The 22,379-nt window shown below is 43.0% G+C and overlaps 1 protein-coding gene across 1 annotated transcript; it reads right to left on the reverse strand.

Moving 5' to 3' along the window:
- Positions 1-1,258: 1,258 nt before the first annotated feature.
- Positions 1,259-21,051, reverse strand: MALT1 (MALT1 paracaspase). Its single transcript, XM_053932154.1, has 18 exons — positions 20,900-21,051; positions 19,958-20,124; positions 17,427-17,548; positions 16,883-17,033; positions 16,586-16,764; positions 16,243-16,339; positions 15,536-15,568; positions 13,888-13,914; positions 13,764-13,766; positions 12,774-12,806; positions 11,713-11,916; positions 8,454-8,631; positions 7,247-7,321; positions 6,735-6,862; positions 5,018-5,167; positions 4,151-4,308; positions 3,830-3,955; positions 1,259-3,092 (listed from the first exon to the last, which is right to left on the reverse strand). The coding sequence occupies exons 1-18, from the start codon at positions 21,049-21,051 to the stop codon at positions 2,628-2,630; spliced, it is 2,448 nt and encodes an 815-aa protein (XP_053788129.1). The 3' UTR covers positions 1,259-2,627.
- Positions 21,052-22,379: the final 1,328 nt, after the last annotated feature.

Genomic DNA, 22,379 nt, shown 5'->3' on the forward strand with positions numbered 1-22,379 from the left:
CTGAACCCTTCTTTTGCCAGAGAAGCCTGAGTTTATTTAGATTACCTTAAAACTTTCTTCTAAATGTATTCAACATCCAAACCCAGGTAACAAACACTTAAGTTATACAAAACCATACAGCAATGCTACAGCAGAGGGCAAAGTAATTTAGCCTACCAGATACTTCAGCAAAAAATAATTATCTCCAAATAATTGCACTGTAGGGAAAAAACCAAACCCTGAGGCTTTGATTTAGAAAGGGTACCACAAGTCAAAGAGAGCTGTAACAACTGCCTAGGTTTAGGCATGTCTTAATCCCACCAATTTCACTGAGATTGAAATGTTAATTTATGCCGTTGAACTTTTAAAGTGCTTTCCTGGAGCTGGGCCAAAGGAAATGGGCACTGCTTGCAGCTTGCACTGAAGAACCAGAGTATTTCATTCTGAACACTAATGATTAAAACAGTTGGAGCACTTCCTAAAGACAGTGCTGCAGTGAGAAAATGCCCTTCTATCACCATTCTCTTTTTAAAGAGGGTTCAGACAGATGAATTTTTCCTCCACGCACTCTACTGCCACAGGCAGACTTTTGTCAGACAATTTGGACAAGTCTGAGTGATTTAGTCACTTAGAGAACCTCTGTTAAAGGTATTAGCAAAAGCAGGTTTAATGTAAATGTGCAAAAGGGTGATGAGGTTGAATGGCAGCATTCACTCTGGTAACTGCTACATGGATGATGCACACAGAGGAAATCTGTCTAGAATCAATGTAGAATGATTTACACAGGCACCATGAGTGCCAAAGGCCCTGCTGCTGAGTCACAGGGTCCAGACTTGGGCAGGGGTTTACGCCTGAAAAATTTGGCAGCACCTAACTGCTGACTATTTAACAGTTGTGAAATGATTCAATTCCTGTAAGCACAGCGGGAATTTAATTCTAGATTTAAGATGGCAATATCCATACTATACTTCCCGTAGGAGATTGAAATCAATTTACACACACAGAAGTACAGACATACATATACAAATATGTCCAAGGGTACCTATTAAAGATCAAACGCCTTTGCACCTCTCAAGAGGCAAGGGTTGAGCTTCGAGGAGCAAGGCTATCAGCCCAGGCCCAGATCTGTATATCTTGAGCTGAAGCTCATGATTCAGATTTCCCCTTCTTTTCTGTTAAGGAAATTCTGTCCTTACATGCTTTGTTTCAACAAAGTTTTGGGCTTCTTAAGGCTGGAAGGCATAGAAGAATGTAGCAACTACATTATGCACATAGTACATAATTTTGTGGACAACAATTTATTACACAGTAAAAAAAGAATAAACTTTTATACAAATTAGGAAACTGACAAAGTATTAGCTAAGTAGTACACTCCTAGACCATGTCTCAAGCTATAATCTGATTTAAAAGTCAACTGCGCAGAATAGTTAATGCAGATACATCTCTTTCATTAATAGATATGATGCCATTTAACACCCTGCAGAAGGAAAACAGAAATTCAAGCTCATGTATGGATTACTTCAAGCATGACTGTCATCTTGGAAATAGCTATATCCATGTACCTATATCCACCTTTCAGCACAGAGCAACCTGAAGGATCACCAGATTTAGTTAAAGGAGCATTAACATTCCCATCTCAGAAGTTTTATGGCCACACCAGGACATCCCTCAGTGCCCATCCAGCATATTGCCAGGCCACCAGATCGTAGCACTCTCCACTGGAGATTGAAACAGGCTTGTCTGCCTCAATAACATTCACTTATCTTGTTTTTATGATGAGGATCTTAATTAAAGTAATTCTTCCTCTCAATATTACCAGTACAGGAGACGCTACTCTCCCTGTCTGAAAACTCCCTTTGATTTTAGTTTCCTTACATCCCAACATTTTTTGTATTTTCAAGGCATCAAGACTTTCAATGACCTAATAAAACTTCACTTTTCTTGTGATTCTTGTTTTAGCCCTCACAGCATGTCTGTAAGACTGACCATACAATACCTTGCTTGCTATGAGCAGGCACTTGCCCTCATCTTTCCAGTTAGTGTTCTTCCAGAACATCCAGGTATCAGATCAGCAAAAATCTTAGGAGTGTTATGTAAAAGAAAAAAAGAAATCAAAATAGAAACCACAGTATGATTCTGTGATTTTGCTCCCTCTGATAATCTGTAGTTCTCTTAAAAACAAAAGTGATGTTAATTTGCTGGCTCTTCAGGTTTTGGGTTCCTTGCACAGATCTTATCCCTCTCAGATGCTGCCAGACACTGGACATCTGGCAATCAGAGAGGAGAATGCAGTCAGAGCTGCTTTTTGGCTACATCCAATGCACTGGAACGTCAGTGACCGATCCTAAGACACGATGGCCAAAGAACAGAATAGGAAACTTTGAGCAGTTCAGATTTTCCTCTGTACCAAACAACAAATAGTAAAAAAAAAAAAAATAGAAAAAAATTGCATTTTTCATTCCTAAATCTATTGGTCCAGTTTTGTTTCTTAGGATACAAGAATTTTTCGTCACAACCTCATTCCCAGCACCTACTCTAGACTCTCCAGAGCCTTGTCCAGAAGTCTCCAAACTCCAGAAGATGGAGAGGCAATGTGGAAGCCCCTCTGTTCAAGGATGCCACTCTGGTCTAGTCCAAACACATCTCAGCTACTGCTGTTCAGAGAAGCTAAGGCTGTCAGAGAGAAAGAATTCCAGTTCAACAGTATCATCAGTGGTCTCTACTGGTACATTACGCTTTTCCACAGTTTGTGAGCAATGCTGTACTTTGTGTCTTGAAGCCAGCATCCTGGAAGTTCCATTGCAAGAACATGCCTCTGGTTGTGTGATGCTGTTTGAGCAAGCACAGTTTGGATGGTAAACACCTGGAGAGGAATTGGGTTGGCAATGACTAGGGATGTAGTATTCAGCTGCCTCTGGACTCGATTCTACTGGATTATGAAAAGGATAACCAGGCATGCAACATGTCTGGAGACAGTTCTTTGTTTTGAATCCAGGGTGAAGCCCTAATTTAGCAATAAGGGGCTTCCCAACATTAATCTCCTTTCTTTCATCCACTGTATCTTCTATTCCTGAATACTCATAGTGCAAGCAAACAGTGAAGATTAAATGTTCCTGTAACGGCAGAAAGAGGGGGAGAGAAAAAGTTATACTTCTTCTCCAAATAAACACTACAGGAAAGAGAGAGGCTCCAGTCTTCTGGAGAAGCAGAGTGACCTTTTTAGGAGCTAGAGACACACAATGGGCAGGCCTTGTTTCCTGAGGTCCTCTTTTGGTCACTATTTGTTCACTGAACAGTCTGTATTTCCAGAAGCACTTGTGTTACCTCAACTGACAAAAGCACTCATGAAGAGATGCCAGGCTGTGTCTGGCAGAGATGTTCATGACACAAAGATACAGAGACACTGAGCAGTGCCCCAGTCTGCTGAAGAGAACCTTTCAAAAACTGTATGCCCAGGAGCACAGGCTGATGATACATGACACTTTCATCTCCTACTAATGACTTTGTAAGAGGCAGCTCTGCTTCAGGTCATGTTCTTCCTGAAAAGCATAGGAACACCCTCAGAGCACGCAATAGGTGATCTACACAAAAATAACCATCTTGGCCGAGTTCTGCATGGGCCTGGAAAATACAAAGGGCCTTGCACACCAGTTTCAGGATTACACATGCATCAATTCCCCACCTTTTACTTTTCAGCTGAAATTAAAGTCACTGAACTGGGTTATTATCCATTCTTTCCCTCCAAAGAACTTACTACACTAACCATACACAATTGCCTTGATAGAATGGCAAAGCAACATAAGTAGTGTCAATTATCTGGGCATACTTGTAATGAACAGTATATACTAACCCTTAGTTTTTGCAGTGAACTCAGCCTGGTGTAGAGGCAGTGTTTGGGAAGGTCCTTTGATACTAAATAGCTTCCAGTTTCCTCAGGAGTTCCTTTATTGGCCTCTTTAGGATCTACATCTAAGTCCTGTTGCAAGAAATAAAAGAGAACTTAATTGATTATATAGAATTTGTAGATCATAAAATAGTATTTCTTTCAGTTTGAGAAGTTGCAGCATTTTAGACCCACTTTATTATACAAGACGCAACTTGATATGGGTGGAGCAGAAAATTTTCAACTTCAGTGGAGTAAGATCATGAGACAGCAGCAGAAAGCACTTACGAGTGGGAAGTCTGTGATGTGGGCTCTGCAAGCTGTGATTTCAGGGGGCTTCTTAACTATCCGTGTATAGATTATCATGACATTGGAGAACTCGGCTGCAAACCCCAACTGAATCTGAACACCACACTGGAATTCAAGGGACATACTTTCTGGAAGCTCTGCCAATAAATAACACATTGTTACAGTCTAAATATAAATTTAGCATATGCATTTTTCTTTTTCAATCATTTAACAAACAAGAATTAAGTGCCTGGGATCACAAATAAACATTGGCATCTCTAAGAGAGTCTTCCTGTATGACGAGTGGTCTTAGAAATGCCATGCCTGACCCTCTGCCCCAACTGTCAAAGAAATTTGAAGATGTACTCCAACAGGTTTAGGCAAAAAAGGTAAAAACAGGTCTTAAACCCCACTGGCCTTCTTAAAAGGTTTGGAAGCCTGGAACTCATCTCAGTCTTATTTTATTTTTCTTAGTTGTCTGTACTGAAAACTTTTCATCATGCACATTTACCATACAGTTCACCTGCCTGTTTTAGGTGATGACTTTAGAATGAGATCAATGACCTCTTACAAATGTCACTACTAGACATGCAGTACTGGGAGGCTGTCCCAGAAGACAGACAACCTGTAAGTCTCCCCTCCAGTGTCTGAGTGATCTTAAATATACTGAATATACATGAATTCTACATGTCACCTTGTTCATTACTATCTCACGTAGGGGTAAACCCCAACCCAAAAACTTCCAACTGAACATAGTAATGAAAATGTAGCTACAGCCTTGAATTTCTTTCATTTCCATTCAATAGTACATGCCCTCCCTTCTCCCATCATGGCAGCAGGATCATCTAAAAGCATTCTGTACTGTACCATGAGCTTTGGCCCACTGCAGGTTCCGTGCCAGGGACTCTGCAGAAGATGTGCTTTGTTGAACAGGATCAGTTAATGCCCTTTTCTCTGACAAGCTGCTGCGGATCTCCAGGGCTTGCTTGCCTTTGGTAAGGGGACACTTGCCCATGTCTAAAAACAAGATGCAGAGAGGTTCTTTTGAAATCAATGCTGCTGCAATTCCAACTGAATTAAGTACTTTCCTGCAATGTGTGGTTACTGTGGTTATGCCAGAGCCAGCACATCCATCAAGAGCTGCAGTTTACAAGTAGTCCTTGCTAAGCTCTTCCTTCCCTGAAGGCCAAAGCAGTTCTGCAGGGCCCCGAGGGGTTGCAAGCAGCCTGGCCAACATCGTCCCCTGTTCCTCAGAGCCAGTCCAAGCAGCATCACAGCTCTGACTGAGTAAGGTCCTAATTAGAGTGGCTAATTTCAAGAACGTGAATAAGTCCATTAGAGGAGATTATTCTAAAGAACTGGGGGCAAGGGAAGTATTTTAGGTTTAGATACAAGGGCTCAATATTGATTATTTAACAGCATCACTAATGACCCATGTGTCAGGACAGAGAACAAAACTTGGAAAGTTTGCAGATGATTAAAAACTGAGAGGAGTGGCTGATACCCCACAGGACTGTACTGCTCTTTAGAGGGTCCTGGACAGGCTGTGGAACTGAGCAGAGAGGAATGTCATGAAGTCCAGTAACAGGGAACACCAAGTTCTGCTCCCAAGTAGGAATAATCCCTTGCAGAGGTCAACGAAGGGCCCTGACTCACTGGGATGCAGCTCTGCAGGGAAGGACCTCTGCAAGGAAGGACCTGCTTGGGGACGTAGTGGCCACCAAGCTGACCATGAGCCAGCACTGCACTCTTGTGGCACAGGCACAGCAAGAACCACAGAGCCAGCAGGCTGCAGCCTTTTCCATGGGGGCTGTTTCTGTGGCACACTTAATGGGAACATTCCTCTGGCACTGTCTGCACAGAACCTGTGTACACCCTGACACCCAACACCTGGGAATACTCACAGCAGTGCCTGTCATGCTGCCTGACAAGTCAATCTTTCCCTGCACTCTTGAACAGAACACAAAGCTCTGTGACCTGCAGCTGCCCCAGGCTGCTGAACCTAGAGCAGAGCTGGGCTAATGCACCTACACACACCAGCCTGACACTGTTCTGTGCTTGGAGCAGGTGTTTGCCCAGAAGCAATATGCTTTCCCTCCACACTTCTCACTTTAGTGCTTCTCCCATCAAAAACATAATCACTGGCAAATTAACACAGTGCACTGCCCTTTTTACTGCACTTAGAGAACAAATCATTATCATTGCTATAGCACTCTGAGGCAAGTAGGATTATGTTAATTATTTAAATGGACATGCAAACCACTGGACTACCACAAGCAGCTGGCACCACAGGACAGAAGAGCAGTTTTGTGGATGGCCAATTCAAAGCTCCACGCAGAGAGATACTCAGAACAAATAAGGTTCACTGAATAGGAAAGTATAAAACTGAACACTACTAAAGAAGCTGAGCATCAGGAATGTTGTCAATATGCTGCCCAGTAGCACCTACTATTTGAACCAAAACACAACAAGAAAGAGATTTAATTAGTGTAACACATTCACCATGAGAGGAAAGACACGGAAGCAAAGTTGTTTTCAGTAATGCAGACTGAGGAGACTGTTAGTGCAGTAAGCTGGAGTTCACCTTCTGCAACCTCATCAAGCAGAACAGTGACCTTCTTGTCTTCTAACAAACGGTCCTTCAGGAACTTCATGAAGATTCCATTGGCCAATCCCAGCTGCTGAATTTCATAAGCTTCTGCTCCTTGGCATCTGTGAGATCATCAGCATCGGACAAGGAAAAAACACTGAAAAACCTGTAGGTCTAAGAGTAAATTTATACTGGGAATGGGGAAAGAAACCCTACAATTTGAAAATGAGGTTGTGTCCAAGGCCAACCTGCTCTTCGTGTTCCCTTGCAAGCAGCTGATGGAAGTTTCTCTTAAAATGACATCACAGACTAGACTGTTCATCAAACTGCTCCCATGAGGAGCTTAAATTTATTACTGATGACTTTAGTAAAGCTCCTGACTACTTCTATTCAGCAGCTTTTGCACATGAAAAGTGACCAAGGTTACTGGCCCACAGCACAGTTCTGAAAAAGATCAGCTATACAATCTCAGTTATTTCTGTGGCACAGAAGAATAACTTCCTTACGTTGCATATCCAAAAACAATATTGGCTGTAACCTTCAGAGCATCCAAGATAAGAACTGTATCATCATATTCATTTCTGCAATAAATGGAAACACAAGAAAGGAAAATAGTAATTTGAGAACTCATAATGGCAACAAAATCAAAACACAAAACAGAGAGAGTTCAGAACCAGTAATTTGTTTCACTCCTACAAGTCTGGAATGAATCCTGACTGCTCAAACACAAAAGTCAGCACCATCAACACTCTGCCTGAGGGCAGTGTAAAGACAGAGGCACCAGGCATTACCCAGAGAAGGGCATGCTGTAGTAACCAGTAGAGTTTGGCTGCAATTTCTGCAAAACACAACTCTGATATCCACCCATTTTAGGTTATTTCACAAATGGCATGGTTTTTTATTTTTCTTTTCCCCACCAAACATGGTGCTGTTAGTACAAAGCTTACATCAATGGATTTTCTTTTTGGTCAGCAGATTGCGAAGCTGAATTGGATCATGGGCATTTCATTAGCAGAGTTTAGAGGCTCCACAGATACTAAAGTGCCAGCAACTTTCTGTTATGAAACATTCGTCAGAGACCAACTGCCAGAAGTGCTGATTGAAGAGCTGATTTCAAATGCAAGTTTAATTGATCATAATAGTTTCTCAACATGGAAAGAACACAGTACTTTGTGTAGAAAAATCCCCAAAATCCCATAAAATATTTTTTAACCTCCTAATAAAGATACAACATCCTCAGTATAGAAGCAAAATCCATGGCTCTCAGGAGTTCTAAAATAAGCGCTTCGCTTGAGCCCTTCTGCTAAGTTAACATGCCTTTGATCACAGGGCTTCTCCTTCCTCCCTGTAATGAAGATGGATAATGATCCCAAGGGAAAGGGTCCTGTTTCTTCTTTAAGATGCCAAATTTTACTTTTATCTGATCGGTCTGTTTATAACTTAAAAAACAACAGCAAAATAGAAATAAATGTCGTTGAAATCAGGAGGCAGGTATGTACCCATGTGGACCACCAGGTTCACATCTCTATCCAAGGCCATGGGCAGAAGTCTGTGGGTGAATCCTACTGATGCTAAAAGCACTCAGGTGCAGGCTGTGAATTCTCAAAACCATGAACTTTGCCTAAAGACTTCTCATCTGCAGGAGGCCCAGCTTTCCGTTAAGATCCCAAAGAGCTGAGGTCAGCTCTCACCACCCGGGAATGCAGGAGATACCTTTTGCGACACATATCCAGCAGGAAGACGTTGAGTCCTGTCTGCTTCTCCTGCATCAGCCGCAGGATGTTCTGCACGCACAGGCAGTTTGCTGAGCGGTAGGGATTCGGGGCATCAATAGGAACCATGAAACTGTTCCCATAGTTTTCGTAGCCATGGCCAGCATAGTATAACAAACCTGAGTTCAAAACAGGTGTGACAGTGAGCAGTGCATCAGAGACTTCTGTCCATTTTAGCGGGTCAAAACCATCATGCACAGCACTGACTGTGGGCCAGGGAGTTCACTGAAGCCACTCCAAGCCACATTAACATCAACTCCACAATACACTAACACAATAAATCAAAAGAAGCACAAAAGTCACACATGCAATAGAATCAGTTAGATACTTGCATAACCACACCAAGTTAAATACTCTTAAAATGCTCTAAGTAGCTATGACCTCTAACAGAGACAGCCTGTTATATTTGATGTGTAATTCACAGATAGGAACAAGGAAATGTGCTATCCATAAAACATCTCCGCATGTGCAATTACAAAGCTCTGAGCAGCAGTAAGTCTGCAGCTCATAGAAAAGAAAATGCTGGAGAGTTTGGTAGGACTCTAGAGCACATCCCCATTACCAACTACCAACAGCTCATGTTCAGTTGATTGCAGCTATATCTCCTAGTTACAGACTCATGACTCTTCTGGGTCTACTAAACAAACTCTTTGTATGCTTACCTAGCCAGAAATTATTATCCTGCCATCATGTCCCTCATGTGTCACTACACAACAGTCTACAACATTTTAAGATTTAGACTCTTCAATAAAACATAAAAGTATTTTTGTAGAGAAACCAACCTGATCAGGGAATTAAAGCAAGTTTTTCTCAACCCAGAGAAAGGGAACTGCAAGCTAGGACTTAGATTTTCCTTATATGAATAAAAATGTCCAATATTAAAGTTATTTAAATTTGCATGAAGATTAGATGATCTTAGAATCAATAATCTCTACTGCCATAAAATGCAGTTACCAGAGGCTTGTATGATTTAATTGGATTTCCTATTGCCTATTCCCAGTGCTGATTTTCCTTAATGATGCAAATTCCATCTTCTAAAAAGAATTTTTATTTATCTAGTCAAAGCAGTCTGCAGGTCAGATCTGCAATTAGAATATAGTGCACAGCTGAATAAAAGTCAACAGAAATCTGACAATTTATGCCGGCTGGAGATACCATGTTCTTATCTTGTTATTCTTACTAAAATTTGCTGAAAAATTTAAGTCACTACAACACTGTCAGATTCAGATAAAACCCAAAATAAGGCTCACCCTAACATACTAGCTCGTGGAGGTGGACATGCTAGATGTTTTCACCTTTTCACTACACACAGCTACAAGAAATGAAAATATGAGGGCTACCTGAGCCTGGCGAGCTTCAAGAGAGCTAAAAATGGTATGAACTGCAACTGCATAATCTTGTGTCAGGCCCTCGGTTAAAAGGAAAGCCTTAACGTGATTTCCAGAGCTCGGATCTGGACCTAAATCAGGGTTGTATTTGAGATTCTATGTATCTGAGCATATATTCTGTAAGTAATTGGACTGACTGAGTTAATTCTTTTTCTGTCCTTGGCAGATGACTGTGCTATGTGCCAAGTACCTGCAACAGTTAATACGTTGAGCTCAAGATCAGAAATAAATCTGCACATACCTGGGTAAGTGGAGTAAACATATTTGGAGGGCCTCAACGGAGACTCGCACACAACAATTTTAAGTAGGCTCAAGTTCCTCAGAGACGCCAGCATTTAACTGATATCTGCCTCGCTCCCCCCCTCCCTCTCTCAGTCCCTCTCATTTAAAAAGAAAGCAGCCTAAATATTTTTAGCCTTTCTAACACATGGGTCTGTGCTTTTACCCTGTGTGGAATACAATGTTAATTGCAACCTACATTTAGAACAGCACAGACTAAGACAGCAGAGGAGACAACCATCATCACTTTGTTTACTACTCCTGCTCTTAAGGACCAGCATCTGAAATGTCACTTTCCTGGCAGTAAGCCAGAATTACACAACCTAGTAAGTATCAGGTTTGTATGTAGCAGGGACTAAACAGCAGCAGTCATTATGCCTCTTCTATTTGAAGCTGTGCCCACTAGAAAAGGCAATAAATCGTTACCTATTTGTGCACTGACAGCATCTTTTATAGGCTTTAAGCCATTCATAGGCACTATGCAGAAAAAACAAAGTAATCACTTAAACAGAAGTAGTTATTGTCAAACACCACCGAAAAACTGTTCGGCTTAACTTTTGTATCAACTGGCTGGAAAAGTACAACTGCAAAAATATGCCATGCAAGAGCTTTCATATGGTGCTGCTGAGAAATTAATTAGAGCCTTTCAGTACTTTATTTGCTACATTTATGTCCACAATTATGGAGAAAAATTGAGAAGGTGCAAAAATCTCAAAGCTCACCCAAACAGATAAGCCCATCTATTTCCTAGGAATAATAAAAGCAAACTGCTCTCAAAAGCCTCATGTTCCTGCCAGACCGAGGCTTCGTGTCAGGCAGGTTTTGGCTCAGATATAAATGCCCAAATGTCAGAGCACGCAGTTCTGCACAGAGAGAGCATCAGGTAACACATCCGTAAAAAAAGTCATGCTAAGAAATAAGCTGACCTTGTGTTCCAAAAAGGGATCAAATAATGTTTTCTCAAATGGATTTTTACTACAGGAATTCTGCAATCCACTAAGTAGGGACCTGGGAGAACATTTTGCTCTCTGTCCTAAATAATTTCTGGAGTTTACCATACAATCTTAGTAATTACAATCTTAGAAAAATGACAAAATAGTGGCAGTCAGCAGAAAACGTAAGAACTTTTCTTACACTCTAAACCAGATCACTCTTGGCCTTTTCCATGCAAAGCTTTTGCTCCATGCATCAATTCCATCATGCTCTCTGCCAGTTCTGTCTTGTGCTTTGTGCCCCAAAATCAAATCTAGGCAAGCAAAGTACTATCAATACTATCAAACAAAATAAAAGCCCGCACTGCAGTTTTAGGTGTGGTTAAAGAGTGAAGTTCAAACATTTGATCTGTTCTAAAAGTAAAGGAACAATAACATTTTAACCAAAGTCAGAGGATATGCTGGTGGGTGCCTTTAACTTATTCTTCTCGTTCTTCATCATATTTACCATGAAGGTTGTTTAGCAGAGGCAAATACCAGATGTTTGCTACTTGATACACACAAAACTGACCTACTTCAGAAGGGATTTACGTGTCCTTACCATAAACTCCTTCATCCAGGAGAAGTAAAAATTCATCCACTGCATTTCGCATCTCAGATTCAGTAAGATCCAGCAGAGATACAACTTTGAAATCCAGCTGCCTTAGCAAACTGGTCAATTCATAGACATCTACCATTGGAGCCTTGAGCTGGGGATGATTCCAGTAGCTCATGTTTCCTATTAACAGAGCCACCTTGTCTGTGGCTGCCAAGACATACAGAGAAAAAAAAAAAAAACATGCCACATTTATATATTCCATGGATTCAACACCTTTAAATTTAAAGTTTTCCAAAGTGAAAAGGGTATCAATCTCACTTCAGGCACAATATTTTATCTGATTTTACAATTCATCCCACATCAACAACACAGTCCAACTCTCTTTTCAGCCTGAAGAAAAAAACTCACCCACATGAGAGAGGAACACTTACAACACTCCCCCTCACACTAATGAACCTGAAAGAGCCATAAAATTCTGACAGAGGCCAGCAGCCTTTCCATCTAGTTTAGTATCAACAGGACAACATGCCTGACCACTCAAGTCTACAGTGCAAATTTAAGAATGTGATTTAAAAACCCAGCAACTATTCTTCATATCACATGTGCTGTCCACCTCTTTATGAGCTTCAGCTCAGCATCAAAGCATCCACATGATGGAACGGGGAGAGCTGCAAGGACAGCATTTCCTTAGCAGACAGGATAGCAATCCTTTCTATCACATCATCCCAATACCACTGCCTCCAAGTGTTCAAAGGAATGGAGTAACACACTGGCTAAGGTCTGGCCACAGGAATCCGAAGCAGTAAACTGAAACAGATGAGAAGCTGCAAATGCTTCACAGGGTCACTAAAAATACTGGTGCCCTCGGCACAATTTACTCCTGAAAGGGCAAACAAGCATTCTAAAAGGACTACACAAATATCTACAGATCTCCCTCCCTGGAGCTCTCTATTTGCCCCACGGGTCTTGCACTGGCAGTGTCAGTAGCAGCAATACTCAGGAGCAGCAAAATCTGCATCCTAGATGTCAAATACATACAGTCATTTCAGTACAAAACTACTTACCCACAGGTCTGTGACTTGATTCTTCTTGTGGGTCTGTTTGAAATAGAAGAAAAGAGCAGCATGTCAGTGACTCCAGAAAATGAACTGCATCTTCCCCACAGCCATAGTCTAGTAGCACTGCTTTCTCTAACACTTTGCTAGTTTAATACAAGAAAAAGCCCTCTCTTTGTTTTGGTGGGGTTTGGGGGGTGTTTTGTTGATATTGTTTTTGTTTAGATGATTCCCTTCACCCTCTTCCAGCAAACAACCTGACAGGATGTGAATAGCTAATCCTATAGATTAAGAAACAACAGATGCTGAATCTCACAAACTGCACATTGGCATTTTCAGTGACATCCAACCAGTTCATCCTCTCCAAACAAAATGCAGACATGCAAGGTGCGGGATGCATAGCAGGGATTCCCATCTGAATGTGAAAATTATTTTATTCTGTACGTCACAGAGGGGTGGCAGAGCCAATGCTGTGCCAAGAGAAACAGTAAGCAGCATGCCAAAGTGGTTTACCTGGATAACATGACACAGTATGACAGAGAAGTCCTTCAATGGTTGAAACTGAGGCCGGGCAAACATAAACGTATTTGATATCTAACCCAGGAAACTATCTTTGGGAGTTGAGGTTTTGGGAAAACTGTATCTGGGATAATCCCTTCTGGAGCAACACTGTAGACCTACATTCCTATAATAACCACCTAACAGGCTTCACATCACATTGGCTGACTCCAACATGACTGGAAGAAATATGCCACTCAATATATCATGAGTGATAGCCAGACACCTCACATCTTTTTCACCTTAATTATTTGAGAATGCAGCAATGTGCTAAAACTGAGAGTCCCAAGAAACCACAGACAAGAAAGATAATTCCCTTTGTATCTGTGTAAGTATATGTGCAGCCTTGGGTTATTTTACAAACAGCACCCCTATGATTTTCTATATGCTTCAAGTTAAATCTCTTGGAACTAGAAAGCTGTGCTGCTCTTAAGGTGATACCAGCTCCTATTCAATTCTCAGTTACAGGTACATCCAAATACTGTAAAGTTTATAATGCAACCCAGCGACTTGTAACATAAAATGAAGATGCCAAGTTAAAAGTTTTTCAAAACTTATCACTTACCTGATTCCTGAAGATCGCTTAAATCTTCTGTGAAGGAAAACACCAATAAAATAATAGTTTAAACAAGAAGCAGAAACGCCATTTTACTAGTAAAAACGTAAGTGCCATGCCATTATTAAACAAAGCTGAACACAGAAAACAAACTACCTTTCTAAAATACTTTGACTTTGCATTTCTGCAAATCAACCCTTTTTTGTTTATTCCACACAGAAAAGAGAAAATCCTATAGCAATACATTAATGCTGTGCTAGACACAGCACTGCAGTACAGTAGATGGAAAAACAAAGTGGGGGGACAGTTATGACGCCTCAATCCCACAGGCATGCAAGTAGGTTGAAAGAAAAAGGAAAAGGCATCAGAATCATTGCACTGAAGAACAGATGTTTGAAGGGCTGTTGAAAAAGCAACATCCTGAGCAAAAAATCTGATTTTGGGAAGCCATGCGTATTCAGAAAGACTTCAGATACAATCTTCAAACATCCTAAGCTACCAGGGGTTTCACCACTTTATTCTGAGAACACTGGAAAGCAGGGAAATTTGTAAACTACTATCTCTGAAGCACCAGTGCTCTCTCGGAGCAGCCTCGCACCACTGTACCCAGTCCCCTGTGCTGCAGATATTGCAGACCCTGAGATGCTCAGCAGTCGAGGGAGGGATGGTACCAACATTAAGACTCACAATACACTTCTTCCTCCCTGCTGCAACGTTGCAAAGGAGAACAGAAATCATCCTAAGGACGTTGCTAAAAACACTTCTGCAGACATGGAGCTGACATTGGAACTAGCTCTAGCCAGCTCTCTAAGATCATCCATGTTCCTGAAGATCTCCAGATTTTATTTCTAGGATGTTGCCTCCTGAGCCCCACCAAAGAAATCTCCAGATCATTTGAGTATCACAAAAGAAGAAAGTAGCCTGTTTTTTCTCCTGTGTGATCTAGATCATGTTGTCCAGGCAAAAAAGAGAGAAGCACATGCAGAAGGACTGTTGCATCATCCATCAGTGTTTTAAACCCAAGCTCTTAACTATCGTGGCCGGAGTCCCGGGGGTCCATCTGGCCCCCGGGGCAGCAGCCGCCGTAGGTGTCCCGGATAGCACTGTGCTGATGAGGCGCAGCCTGTCAGGGCCCCTGGGCCAGCTCCGAGACACTGGCTACTTTAGCGAGCACTTGTGGGGTGATTTCAGCTCTAGTGATTTCAGCTCTTAGTGATTTCAGCTCTGTGCTCACAAAGTGCCTCGGCAGACACAGGGATGGAGAGAGGTGAAGGCTGTGTGGAGTTCTGCGGAGATGTCTTTATTGGCAGCTTCTGCAAAGGGTTCCAGTGACAGCTCTTCCGTCTGAACAGGGCAAAGGTATGGGTTTAAGTACACTGTTGGGGGATCGGGAATTGTCCAGTGGCTGGGGTCGAGGAGAATACGACCTATAGCCTTACAGAGAGATAACAGGGGTCTGAGTGTGGAAGAGAGACAGCTCTGGTCCACTCATCATGACTCTGCATTTCTTATCTTAGGCTAGTGACTGCCATGGAGGCCTTGCAGGGCCTCTGACTGCTACACTTAACCCACACATGCCTTTCAGCAACACACTCAACAACCTGTCATTCCCATCACCGATTTTTAAAACTGATTCACAATTAGAGGTTTACATTACCTTCTGTGCACTCCACTGCCATAGCTTTCCTTCCTTGTGTTTTAAGGAGGGGAAAAAATTGGAAGATGAGCTCTCAGTTCTGAGAGTTAGCACACAAGGTGGAAGACAAAGGGCACTGTCAAGCTGCTCTGCAATGTGGCTCACTTTACAGCAGTGTAAATTTGCATTGGCCATAACACTGTACAGTAATGATTCCTGAAACTCAGGAGTACTAAACTAGGGTGAGGAAGTTACACAGTAGTATTGCCAGATACATCTGGAAGCTATACAAACAGATCTGCTCCTCTTCAGTTCCCTGCAAATACACATGCATGAACATGAAACGTGTTCAGTCATTCTACTTGAAATGAACAATCTCGCCTCTCCTGATTGCTGAAGGACTCCACGTAACAGAGTTCATGTCCCCAGCAAGGGTCAAAGTGGTTTTTAGTTGTCAAAAAGCATAAGTCAGCTAGCAATCTGCTAACAAGCTCCATACATGCTGGCAGGGCCGAAAAGGGACAGCTCATCTGTGCTGGTTACCATAAGAACCCAAAACTCTAAAATTCCACTTGCTGGATGCAAGCACAGGTGTTTTAACAAATGGATAAACTAAAAATATAGAAGGCATGTGCTTGTCTTAATACTGAAAGCTTCAAAAATAAATTTTAGTGATGTGGAAGAAATGGACAAAGGAGCTGACCTGTATGAATAGAAGAACTCCTTACCTATAATGACTTCTACTTTCTTGCTGTCTTCGACCTCCTGGTCATTGAATACATGACACCAATATGTTCCTTGATGTCCCACATCCACGTAAGTAACCTATGCAAGCATCATCACAATCATCCCAACAGACCTCCAAAAAATACCTGCATCAGGTATTTAAGCCTTGCATCTAAGCCCCACAGGCAAGAAAGAGTAAAAAAACTAAAAGCAGCACTTCAAGTGAGCACTTCATCAGAAGTTATCAAGGTTCTGGAGAAATTATTTTCTTCAAGGGAACTTTCTGTGGTGAGCTCAAGGTGGTTAACATTAACTCCCCAAGTGTGGCCCATTGCAGTAACTTACTGTGTAGACATTTTTGCTCCCATTCGCCAAAGGAAAGCCATTTCTGAACCACTGGTAATGAGGAATTGGGTTTCCAACAGCTCCACATTCTAGTACCAAAGCATCCCCCACTGTCAGGTTTTGTGGCTGAGGCTGATTACAAATGCACAACTTGTTTTCAGGCAAACCCATTAAGAGCCCTTGAAAAGGAAAAGGAAGTAAGAAAAGGAAGTGTGAGACAACCCAAGCACGGCAACAGGGACCCAAGTGCCTTGAGGAAGCAGGAAGGCACTTTCAGAAGGTGTTTTTGCCACTCACCATGAGGCGTATCCTGAAGCTCACAAACTTCAAGGCGTGCCCACCGACTGAACATGAAAGAAGATTCACTGTTCACTCGGCAGATGTAAAAGCCAGAATCCTTTACACTCACTGGACTCAAAACCAGTTCTGGAGAATTACCATGGGGAACCTGCATCAAAGGTGAACCAAAAATACTTCCATTTTGATTGGTTTAATCTTAACCAGGATCAAGCATTATAGTATTTATTTCAAGTCCTTAACACCATCCTCAACTCCTTACTTGAAACTTACTGGTAGGTTGAGACAACTGAACTTACAGCTTCCTTTCTGCCCCATTCCACATTCACAGCCCCCAGGAATGAAGTGGTATGAACATAAGGAATCACAGTTTTGTTTTAGCATGTTCATAGGATCATCCAGCATTTCTTAAACTTTATGAGTTTTATGAGTATATACAGGAATCTTCTCTCATTGTGAGTAGGAGTCTTAAAAAAGGACGATCCAAAATCATTATGTGTTATTTTCACTGTTTAAAAACCCTGCATTCTCTATGAACTGTTACCTCTTTTTCCTGCTTGAACCACTGGTATTGCACAAATGGGTGTCCTGTTGCCCAGCAGCACAACTTCACCACCTGACCAGACAGCACTGCTTGAGAGTCTGGCTGTACAACGATCTTTACACCTTTAAGACAGAATTTACACATAGGAAAGTTATGAAGAAATACAAGTCCATAATTTATATTCGCATTTAAATTGCCCTTGGAGCACAGAACATTTCTCTCATTAAATATACTTGAAAATAATTTGTTTGTACTGTGTATACACACAGTTCCAATTAGTTCTATTACTTTAAGACATTCAAAATTGTCTTCCACTACCCAAAATCCATGCTCAAATCAATAAGTACTCGATGGAGCTCATAAAAGATTTAAAGTATATAATTCAGGTATTTTAATTTTAAAGGAAATAATATGTCTCATGGTATCACGGATCCCCTTTTGGAAAGATATTCTCAGTTTTAAATGTTTGCTCACTCCCAACTTTGAGCTGTTCAGATTAAGGCCCAGCCTGAGGGAGTCAAAGCAGTCAGAGTTTAAGTCCAGCAGAGCACATGCCCCTGCTATTCCTTATGCACTCTTATGAGCTGAATCCTTGGTTTCAGCTTTATGCCTCTGACTCCTGCAGAACACAGGGCTGGGGTTTTCTGCAAGGTAAAATTTTCTACTTCAAATCTTAACTGCCAGGAGAGCAACTCTGACACCACTCTGATATGATGCAGTTATTTTCTTAACCTAAACCATTCCAGATCTTGTTACAGCATGGTCCCAGAACCAGATCCACCGGTACAGCCAAGGTCATCAGGAGAAGAGAACGTTTAAAACTCATGATTTGAAGCATTCTCTGCTCTGGATGGTACAACTAGACCAGAACCCACAGAGACAACAGCCTGAAACAGAGAGCACATGGCGTTTGGAAATCACATAACCTTGCCTGGCAGGGCAGTGGGTTCTATCAGCTGCCTCCACACACAGGATTACTCTGAAAGAGTGGAACACACTGGCAGCTACTCCAAAAAAGCTGCAGCACTTTGAAATTCCCTGTCTTCCTTACTCCAAAATCACTTCCTTCTACACCTAGCACTGGAGATCACTACCTCAGTTCCTCATTTAACACTTCCTCTGCTGCCTTCTGTAGTTAAACTGTGTTAAGTAGTTTTTGAGCATCACAATCCTCTAACATTAACCAACAGAAAAAGCAACTATGCTATTTCAATTTAAAGGACAGAAAATTTAAGAAGGCTTACTCTTTCCAAAACTTCCCCCTTTTTTTTTTTAATTTCCCCCTATTTGCATCACAAACAGCTCTTAGGAACATAGATGAGAAAAATCCACTGGAAGATAAGCATTTTGCACTCATCAGAAGCATTCCAAACAAGTTCTAAGAAATCTGATCCATAATTTCTTCAGTTTAATTTCTTTTCCTGCGGTTTATCCAGCACTACACAGTCACTTCCTGTACGTACCATGGAATTTAATGATTCAAAAAGAAAAACCTTCCAGCTCAATTCTGTGATTGATTACGAAGACACATAAATATTTCTTCCATTTTCCTTGGAAAATGCAGAGCGTGTTAACTTTGAATAAGGCAAAGTGACATCTATGGTTACCAGACTCTGAAACCTTGCAAATTCAGTATTCATAATCTTATTCATAATCAAACTGTTACATCCTTACCTGACACACTGGGAAACTCTTGATGGAAGAGTGAAAAGCATTGCTACAATACACTTGAAAAATCCCAAGATTGTCCTAACAATGGTTCTCAGCCCACGGCTTCTTTTCACACATTGTCCAAAGAACAGGACAGCCATCAGCATGGTAAGGAGTTTGCAGGTCTCATTTCTACTTCCCATTCAAAGAGAAGCTTTTTTCATTTCTGAGGAGGTTGAATTTCACCCCATCCTGAACAAGAAGGACCTCAGAGAGGGCTCTGGTTCTGTACTACAGCAAATAGCACTTGATCTACATGGTCCTGCTTGTCTATCTCCTTGTGTTGCACCACTTCCTAGACTTTGTGAACAACCACACAATCACAGAATATGCTGAGCTGCAAGGGACCCACAAGGATCATCAAGTGTTAGCAGAAAATAATCTAGTTCTATCCTAAATTAATCTGTCCAGTTAGCAAGCTGGACCAAACCCAGCACGCTAACCCAGAACTGTCCTAACTGGACCCCTTCCCTTCACCTGGGTAAGTTACTGACACCTCCAGACCCCAGTGCTGGCAGCACTACCTGTCTGTCCATCTCAGGTCTATAAGTATCTCCCAGAGGCACAGGCTGAGACCAAACCCCAGTCAGCAGACAGAACGACAACATCCAGCACACCCATGCAGCCAAGTCCAAGTCTGTAACAACACTGCATGAAGGCCTGGCTTACAGAATCAGATCAGCCAATAATCTTGGTAATCACCTGGATCCCAACTATCAGAATTCAAGCACTAAAGATGTTTTTAGTTACTGTAGAATGCTACCTTGAGTGTTCCCAGTCTAAAATCCAGGGCTGCAGTGAAAACACAGCCCAGAACTGACCTGAGTGGCTCAGACACCGGAGAGCCTCCGTGTGCTCCAGGGCCTGCAAGGACTCCGCCAGCTCCACCACAGTGCAGCCTCGCTCCCCCAGCAGCTTCAGGAGACTCCAGCTGGGACTGCCTTCTGGCTCCAGCACCTGGAGGGAACACTGCTCCAAGTCGAGAGGGCTGTGGAATAATGTGAGAAAGACACAGCACAGACCTTCTCAATACCTTTTTCTCAGAAAGGACCTGGGTAAACAATCACTTGTAGATAAATAAAAATATTTTTAAAAATAGAGATGGGAAATTCCTAGCTGATTTGGACATATTTGCAGCATTTCCTTCAAGTTTCAGGAGTTCAGAGGTTATTCAGTAACACCTCCACAGACAGAAACTGGTATTAGTGAGCTGGATGGTATAAGAGATGCATATACCTCACAACTCTCAGTAAATGTATTAAGAAAACTCCTGTTTTTCACTTTTAAAGTGTCAGCAGAAAAACTAGTACAGCACCTTTAATTTCCATGAGCCTAATTCAGAAGCCGTAAAGAGTGAGTCAGACTCTTAACTTCAAAGAACAGGAAGACTGATTTTAAAGTTGTTGTAAACAAGTGACTGCTGGAGCCCAGCCTAACACACGACTGTACAGTGTAGTTAACTGTGTCTGAACTCTATAGTTTCAACTTTGGTGTCGATGTCACGCACTTTCAATCACAGCGGATTCAATCAACACAAATAAAGAAATAACAACAGCTACCTAAAGAGAATACAAGGTTACGTATTTCCACTAAAAAGATTAATCAACGTTTCCTTCCTTAAATCACAGTGCTACACAAACCTGGGGGCGAGATACCTTCAGTATGGGGTGATACCTTCACTTATCAAGTGGACTTTCAGTGTTTTACGGGATTGGAGATAAAGACGCACCGCTGGGCCGCGCCCCGCTGCCGCCCGCGCTCACCTCAGCCGCACCGTGCCGCGGCTCCCCGCTCGCTGCGCCAGCTCCCGCCAGCCCTTGCCGGGCGCCGCGCGGTCCAGTAGCTCGCTGAGCCTACGGAGCAGCGGCCCGGCCAGGCGGCTGAGGGGCAGCGGCCCCGCCGCACCGCACTCCATGGCTGCCCGCCGGGGCGGTGCTGCCGCCCGGAAGGAAGCGCTGCGCCGCCAGCGCCGGCAGCTCGGGACGGGGCGGCCGGGCGGGGTCCGGCTGAGGGAGGGGGCACCGCGCCCTAAGGGGGCACTCCACCCTGAGGCGGGGCCAGCCCTGAGAGGGCACCCCGCCCTGAGGGGGCACTCCGCCCTGAGGGGGCCCAGCCCTGAGGGGGCACTCCGCTCTGAGGGGGCACCGCGCCCTAAGGGGGCACTCCGCCCTGAGGGGGCACCGCGCCCTGAGGGGGCCCAGCCCTGAGGGGGCACCGCGCCCCGGGGACGTCCCGTCGGCCCCCTCGGACACCGTGAGGAAACAGTCCAGGTGCGGTTGTACCCCTGTTGAAATGGGAGCGTTGTATATCCGACTGCGAGGGCGAGACCTCCTGCAGCGTCCCCAGCTGGTGCTGAGAAGGCCGAACATGGCTTTAGAACGGGGGCTGGGGCGTAGACCAGACAAAGCTCACAAACATGAGAGGTGTTTCTCTCTCGCTTTGAGGAGAAACAGCTTTATCCAACTGCAACCAGTACGACCATGGACTCTCCTCCTTGACACAACTTTTCTCAGCCTGCTGCCACTGCCGAAGCATGCAACGTAAGGCACCTGGCGTCCTCAGCGACGGAGAGGAGGGGCTGCTCGGGAAGAGCCTCCCAAGAAGATGTTGCCCTGGGTGATCGTCATCACTGCAAACGGACGGATGATCTGAGGGGAATTCTCACCTCTCTGGTATTGCAACTTGCTCAAAGTGGACTGAAAGTGCCTAAGAAAGTAATTTTACAAACATTTAAAATCAGTGATCAAGCATTCAGGTAGCTCAGAGAAGTGGTAGATGCCCATCCCTAGAAGTGTTCAAGATCAGGTTGGACAGGGTTTGGAGCAACTTGGTGGAAGGTGTTTCTGCCCATGTTGGCGTAGACTACATGACTATAGACTATATAGACTATATGACCCTTAAAGGTCCCTTCCAACCCAAACTGTTCTGATTTGAATGTGGCTGCCTCTCATTTCTTTGGGGGTTATTTTGACTATTAGGCTCTTCTATAAAACATAGATATCCTTATTGCTATTTCTGAATAAGGGTGGTTGGAAGTGCTGTATTTACTGCTGAAGACCCCAGTTTCCTATCTGTATAGATAACACTGGGAGCAAGAAGTATTTAGCACAGTAGGATCTTGTAACCAGTTTTAGCTGCGTGTCCTTCAAAATGCTTAAGAAAAAACTTGGCACAAAAGTTGCTTTTCAGCCTCTTCCAGATCCCTTAAGCTCAGGGCAGTTTGTGCAATTCATTCCAGTTTGC

Source organism: Vidua chalybeata, chromosome Z (genome assembly GCF_026979565.1).
Source record: "Vidua chalybeata isolate OUT-0048 chromosome Z, bVidCha1 merged haplotype, whole genome shotgun sequence".
Classification (NCBI taxonomy): Eukaryota; Metazoa; Chordata; class Aves; order Passeriformes; family Viduidae; genus Vidua; species Vidua chalybeata.